General features: G+C 38.3%; 2 protein-coding genes across 2 annotated transcripts in view; both read left to right on the forward strand.

Moving 5' to 3' along the window:
- The first annotated feature begins 2,734 nt into the window (after nucleotides 1–2,734).
- On the forward strand, nucleotides 2,735–4,450 carry LOC104810602. Its single transcript, XM_010536947.1, has 2 exons — nucleotides 2,735–3,896; nucleotides 4,152–4,450. Exons 1-2 carry the CDS (start codon nucleotides 2,735–2,737, stop codon nucleotides 4,448–4,450), a joined length of 1,461 nt encoding a protein of 486 aa, XP_010535249.1.
- A 1,188-nt stretch (nucleotides 4,451–5,638) lies between these two features.
- The window catches only part of LOC109116561 (uncharacterized mitochondrial protein AtMg00820-like), an 11,198-nt gene continuing 8,941 nt past the window's right edge, over nucleotides 5,639–7,895 (forward strand). Inside the window, exon 1 of the mRNA XM_019202212.1 lies at nucleotides 5,639–5,958. Within this exon, the coding sequence (XP_019057757.1) occupies nucleotides 5,639–5,958 (320 nt within the window). The remainder of the gene's footprint in view (nucleotides 5,959–7,895) is intronic.

Here is a 7,895-nt window from a genome sequence, read left to right on the forward strand (position 1 = left end):
ACGATGAATCAAGCAATTTCGAACAGGTTTGACCGTCTGACCAAGGTATGACCGTGTGACCGTATGACCGTATGACCATTTGGATACGAAAAAGAAAGACGTAAATTAAATTTAAACAATTCAAAAAGTTGTATTGGGTTATAAGAATACTATTGCATCGTTTTGGAGTTCTAATTTCACATGAAAAAAAAAATCTCTCAATATAAGTCAATTGTATCCAATGTGTTACACAAACACTACTAATACTCTAAGTCTTCTTTGGAAAGAGTTACATTGACATCCAAAAAAAGTACTCAATCCATATTGTTACGACCAATTTCAACTTGAGAAATTTGTCATATGATATGATTATTACGATGTTAACACTTTTAAAACGATGAATCAAGCAATTTCGAATAGACATGACCGTCTGACCAAGGTATGACCGTATAACCATTTGGGCACGAAAAAGAAATCCGTAAATTAAATTTAAACAATTCAAAAAGTTGTATAGGGGTTATAAGAATATTATTGCATCAATTTCGAACGAGTATGACCATATGGCCAAGGTATGACCGTCTAACCATAGTATGACCGTCTGACTATTTGGACACGAAAATAAAAGGTCTAAATTAAATTTAAATGATTCGAAAAGTTGTATATGTGGATGACCATAGTATGATCGTCTGACCATTTAGACACGAAAATAAAAGGTCTAAATTAAATTAAATTTAAATGATTTGAAAATTTAATATGTTACAAAAATACTACTAATATTTTATATTTACAATGAAAAAGTATGATCAATATGACCAAAATCTGATCGGTATAATCGATATGACATTTCGAGAGCTAAAATTTCTTTGAGAATTTTTATCAAACATTTTCCATGCATTCTCAAATTCTTCAACTTTGGAGTATCGAATCTCCGCTGTATAGGAGAAATTTGATTAGTGTAAGCTTAAATTATATTATTCCATTCCATTGAATCGAATCAAAATAAAACCCTAATAAGCTACAAAATTCTATATATAAAGAACATGTTTGATCAACACTTTTAAATTCATAAATTCATAATTTTTGAAAAAGTATGACTAGTATAGTCGTATGACGAGTCTGGCAGTATGATCGTATGATCAAAGTATAATCATCTAATAAAATATGATCGGTATGACCAAAGTCTGCTCGTCTGGCCAAATTCTGCCCGTATGACCAATATCTGATTATTTGACCAAAGTATGATCGGTATGACCAAAGTCGGATCGTATGACCAAAGTCTGACTGTCTGACCAAAGTCTGATCGTGTAATCATTTGATTGTATGACCGATATTAAACTTGAAAATTTGTTATATGAGATGATTATTACCATGTTAAGATTTTTAAAATGACAAATTCATCAATTTTCAACAAGTTTGATCGTCTGACCAAAGTCTAGCTATATGACCAAAGTCTGATCGTATGATCAAAGTCTGGTCGGTATGATCATTTGTACATGAAAAATAAAGACCTAAATTAAGTTTAAACAATTCAAAAAATTATTTAAGGGTTATAAAAACACATTTTCATCGTTTTGGTGATCTAATTCCTTGTGTAAACAAATCTATCAACTTAACCCAAAGTCTGACCGTCATATCAGACCAAATTCTGACCGTATGACCAAAGTGTGACCATATGACCAAAGTCTGACCGATATGACCAGTATGTTGTTTTAAGAGCCAAAATTTCTCTGAGGATTTTTATCGAACACTTTCTATGCATTCTCAAATTCTTCAACTTTGGAGTGTCAGATCTCGTCATAGATAGAAATTTGACAAGTATAACAAGAAAACTAAGAAAATTGTTAATAGAATCGCAACGAAATCTCTTTGGGAGAAGAAAAAAATCAGAAAATGTTTGTGAGTTTTAATTTTTAGAAAAAGTGAAAGAATATCTTTTTCACTCCAAAAGTTTTTTGCCGGTTCACATATAAAAGTGCCACGTATTCAACTTCATAATGGCTAAATTGGTCTTTTCAGCATTTTTGTTTTTTTTTTAAACCCTAACCCTAAAAGGTCATGCCGTGAAGTACAAATCGACATTTAGGGTTATTTTTGCAATTTTGCCCTCAGAAGCTTTGAAAACACGATTCGTATTCCTAAGTTATAATCTGTCCTTACCCAAGACGAATTTCCCAATTCCTTAAACAATTAAGGTTTTTGAATTTCGTTATCTATTCGTTCATTTTGGCTGTAACTTCTTATTCACGGTAATATCACCGATTTCGATCTCAGCGGAAGAGTGTATATATGTGTTTGTGTTCCTTGATTCTACTCTTCCTCTTCTCTGATTTCGACCTGATTCTGTTCTAGGGTTTCGATCTACGCACGTTCTGGGCTATTTGTATCAGACAGAATTCTTCATTCCCGTTATATGCTCCCTCTGTTTTACGTCTTCGAATACTCTGTTTCATACAGAGGAATGTCCACATATCGTACCAGATGGAGATGCTGGTTCGGTTTATAGTTTTCGCAACATTGGTTTATTCTTTTGTAAATTGCTGACTAGGATAGCCATGCTTTTTGTATTTTCAGAGTTTATTAGCGATTTGTTAGCTTAATTTATGTTGTATAAATACATGTGAATAGCAGAGGAATGAATTAAGGAATTATTTTCAGAAACCATTCTCGCTTATTCATCTGATTGTTATGGTATCAGAGCAATAAGCTTTTTTCTTCCGCTCTCTGATTTCCTTCACCGAAATCTCTTCTTCTTTTCATGGCGACTGATTCTTCGACGTCTGAGCCTTCTCCTTTACCTTCTTCGGATGCTTCTTCTGTTCCCCTCTCTCTTGATCCCTATGCCAATCCTTTGTATCTCCATGCGGCTGATTCCTCCAGCATTTCTCTGGTCACCGACAAGCTCATCGATGAGTCAAATTATAACTTCTGGGCAACATCGATGATTCAGGTCCTTACGGCCAAAAACAAGCTTGGCTTCATCTATGGTACTATCCCTCAACCTCTTGAGTCTCACGGTGAATATGGTGCTTGGATAAGATGTAATGCCATTGTTGGTACTTGGATAAATAACTCTGTCTCCCCTGATGTTAAGACGATGATTATGTATATCGAAAATGCTCACCTCAAATGGACCACCCTTGAAACTCAGTTTAAACAGAAGAATGCGTCTAAGATTTTTCATATTGAGCAGCAAATTGAATCCCTGCAACAGGGATCGCTTGACCTGAACACTTTCTATACCAAACTTAATTCTCTCTGGGAAGAACTGAAAATGCATGACCCGGTTCCTGTTTGCGTCTGTGGGAGTTGCACTTGTGATTCAAAGACCAGATTGATGGATTACTATGACAAAAAGAATGTTGTAAGATTCTTGATGAAACTTACTGAGTTCTTTCACCCTGCTCGGCGTCAGATTCTTATGCTTGACCCGATGCCTTCTATTCGGAAAGTTTACGGGATGGTTGCTCAGGAAGAGCATCAACGTATTGCTTTGCCCCCTATTCATGACTCTGTTGTTTTTCAGGCCAATATCTCACCCACTTTCAGACCTCGCCCTTTCTCTTCTTCTAAATCTAGACCTTTCTGTACCCATTGTGGGATTTCGGGACACACTATTTCCCGTTGCTACAAGATTCATGGTTACCCTCCTTCTAACCGTTTGCCTCCTTCGTCCAAACCTGGTCTATTGCCCAAACCTCGCTTTTCTACCTCAGATAATACCCAGAATGTTGTCAATATGGTGGGACTGGATGATGATATTTCGGCTCGTTCTCAGTCTGTTCTTCCTGACAACTCGGCTCAGACCACACTTGCACAAGCTCAGGCTCTGTTTGATCAGTTTCAGAATCAACTCAAAGGGCTAAGCAGTTCTGCTATGGATTCAAATGTTCCAGCCTCTCCCTCCCACCCTGCACCAGGTATATTTCCCTTTCCTCATTTTGCTTTATCCTCTTTTTCACCTACTTTAAAGCCTACAAACAATGTCTGGATTCTTGATACGAGAGCTAGTTGTCATATATGTTGTGATAATCGTTTGTTCTCTGAAATTCATCATATCCCGTCTTCTCTGGTCACATTACCTAATGGGTCTACCTTATCTGTATCTCAGTCAGGCACGGTACCCATTGGCATTTCCTCTTCTCTGAACCTTTTATCTGTCTTATTTGTTCCAGCTTTTCATTTTAACCTCCTAAGTGTTAGTGCTCTCACACGAGACACGCCTTTTACTGTCTCTTTTTCTCATGATTCATATATGATTCAGGACCCTACTCAGGCCTTGATGATTGGGAGGGGTAAGAAGCGTCACAACCTTTATTTCCTCGAGCTGCAAGGCATTCCTTCTTCGTCTTCCCCTGTTTTTCCCGATGCTCTCTGCACTGCTCTTTCTGCTCCTGCTTCCATTGATCTATGGCACACTCGCCTTGGTCACCCCTCCTTCCTACGTGTTCAGGCTCTTGGTTCTTCTTCTTAGCTTCAGTTCACACCCACTACAGAGTCTCCTTCACACTGCTCCATTTGTCCAATGCCGAAACAGAGGAAACACCTGTTCCCGGTTTCTGGGAAACTCTCTCAGGATCCTTTTTCTCTTGTTCACATTGACATTTGGGGTCCCTTTCACGTGTGTTCTGTAGATGGTTTTCGTTATTTCTTGACTATAGTAGATGACTGTACCAGGGTTACCTGGATTTATCTACTGAGAAATAAAAACGATGTTCTTTCTCGTTTTCCTGAGTTTTTGACGTTTGTCTCCACTCAATATGGCAAGTCTGTGAAATCATTTCGCTCAGACAACGCCAGTGAACTCTCATTTTCTTCTCTTGTCTCCAAACTTGGCTTAATTCACTATCGATCTTGCCCCTATACCCCTCAGCAAAACTCGGTAATTGAAAGAAAACATCAGCACATCCTTAATGTTGCTCGATCTCTCCTTTTTCAATCCAACTTACCTCTTCCTTATTGGACAGATTGTGTGCAGACTGCGGTTTACCTCATTAATCGCATTCCTACACCTCTCCTGAATAATAAGTCTCCTTTCGAGGTTCTTACCAATACCAAACCCTCATACTCTCATCTTAAAGCCTTTGGTTGTCTCTGTTATGTTTCTTCTGTTGGTAAATCCGCTCATAAATTCTCTCCAAGGGCCATTCCACACGTTTTTCTTGGCTATCCAGCCAGTATCAAAGGTTACAAAGTCCTTAACCTTGATACTAATTCTGTTTCCATTTCCCGTAATGTCGTTTTTCAGGAATCCATCTTCCCTTTTACAGACAAACCTCTGTCTCAACCCTCTTTATTTTTTTTTCCTGAGACCTCTTTTTATCCATATCACTATGATTCCCATGTTGGTTTTCCCTGTGTATCTCCACCTATCCCTACTCCTTCTAATTCTGAGTCTACTTTAATCCCTGTTCCCTCAGAGAACATCCGCAAGTCACAGCGCATGACTAAGGTTCCAGGTTATTTAACAGATTATCACTGCTACCTTTTAAAACATAATACCCCACCTTCTTCACCACCATCCATTTCTTACCCTCTTTCTTCATACCTCTCGTACCATAAACTTACCTCACCTCTGAAACATTATTCCCTCTCCATCCTTTCTCAGCCCGAACCTAAAACCTATAAACAGGCTGCGACGTTTGATGAATGGCGAACTGCTATGCAACTTGAGTTGAATGCTCTGACTCGCACACAGACCTGGGAAATTGTTCCTCTTCCTAGTGGCAAGAACCCCATTGGGTGTAAATGGGTGTACAAGGTGAAATTTAACGCTGATGGGAGCATTGATAAACACAAGGCTCGCTTGGTAGCTAAAGGTTACTCACAACAAGAGGGCATTGATTATTTGGATACTTTCAGCCCTGTTGCGAAGTTACCGACTGTTAGAATCATTCTTGCGCTTGTTGCTTGCTACAACTGGTCTCTGCATCAGATGGACGTGTCTAACGCATTTTTGAATGAGGATTTAGATGAGGAACTGTATATGAAGCTCCCACCAGGATATTCTGACACTACAAAAAAACAGTTATATAGCGACGGAAAAATCCGTCGCAATTAAGAATTTGCGACGGAATGCGACGGATTTATTTCCGTCGGTATAGCGCTGTCGCAAACGTATAACGATCGTTAATCCGTCGCATTTTTGCGACGGAAAAAATCTGCGTTTTGCGACGGAAAAAATTCCGTCGCATTCCGTCGCAAATGTTTTAAAATTTTTTTAAAAAAAAATATAAAAAAATTATATACTATATATACACATACATATATACATTCATACACATACATTACATACATACAAATATACATACATATACATACATATATATACACATATTTTCATATACACAAACACACATACACATCCACATATATACACATATACACATATATACACATACATAAATACTCATACACATATACATTTCACAAACACATACACATATATATTTCACAAATACATACACATACATATAAACACACACATATACACATATTCATATACACATACAATCACATATACATACACATACATATTCACATTCACATATATATACACATCCACATACATAAACACACACACATACACATTCACACATATATATACACATTCACTTACACACACATACACATACATAAATACACACAAACACATCAAACACACACATATATATATATATATAAATACATATATATTACCTTATGGGAGAAACTTGGCGATCTTTGGAGAGATTTAGAAAAAATTTGGCGATTTTTTTTTTTTTCGAAAATCGTTGAAGTCTGATGAAGAAGACGACTCGTGGTTTTTGTTGGTTGTAATGCTCTAGGATGATCCGTGATATGACATTTTGACTTTTATTGGTTCATTGATTTATGAATGCATTACATCCCCGTTATATGATTGGCATGTTTGTTATATTTCGGTATCCTTGAATCATTATAGAATGATTCTAAACACCCTGGTCAGTTATCATTGTGGGAACAATGATGAATTAAGACTAGCATGAGGTGTGATCGATGCATTGGATGCATATCACAATCATGGGTACTCGTTGTGAATGAGTGACTGGTTGACCCGCATGAGATTGTCACATGGACAGAGTCATGACTTGAATCTCATACAGCGGTTCGTTCTTGGATCCTCAGACCTGAGATGTCTAGAGTATCTGATGTGAGGAGTGGCGTGTCTTGACTGCGTCAAACGTCGTCTTTAACCGGATGATTATAACGGCGTTGATCAGATACGTTCACGAATCATATGGAGATAGTAGACATGCAATATAGGACTTGTCACCTCCTTAACAGGAGAGATATCGCTGGGCCCTCTCGTGGAAGTCGGACTATGAAAATGCGTGGCCACGCTATAGATGAAGTTGCATCTATTTTATTAGTCGATTTGCCAAGACGAGAAAGCGGTTGAACTTGAAGGGTGGCTCAAACCATGCCCTTGTTCAACATATGATATCGTGAGATAAAGGATCAGAACTCGAGCTGTTATTGCCTTGGTTAGATCACCTCTAACTCAATTCAACGTGGGTGGTCATGGCGTCTTGCTAGAGGCTAACCATGACTTGTAGATCGGGAATGGTTCTCGAGGCTGCTGCCACTGCGAATGGGCCTACAGGGTCACACAACATTAGGGATGGACTTATATGTGAAGTATCAGAAAGGAAGACTTGGATTTGGTCGGAAAAACCATTTTCGGATCAAATCACAGTGTCGGGACGTTTTCAGCCTTCTGACTCGGACCGAGTCAGTACTTGACTCGGACCGAGTCAGTTCCGTGCGAGTCGAAGCCCAGAAAGTGTTTTGGGCTTGGCTGATGTTTTGACTCGGTCGAGTCAAAGTTTCGAGTCAAAGTTTTGACTTGGACTGAGTCAATACTAAATGGGCCGGGTCAAGAGTTGACAATGGGCTTG

The sequence above is a fragment of the Tarenaya hassleriana genome, unplaced genomic scaffold (assembly GCF_000463585.1).
Source record: "Tarenaya hassleriana unplaced genomic scaffold, ASM46358v1 Cleome18, whole genome shotgun sequence".
In the NCBI taxonomy this organism is placed as follows: Eukaryota; Viridiplantae; Streptophyta; class Magnoliopsida; order Brassicales; family Cleomaceae; genus Tarenaya; species Tarenaya hassleriana.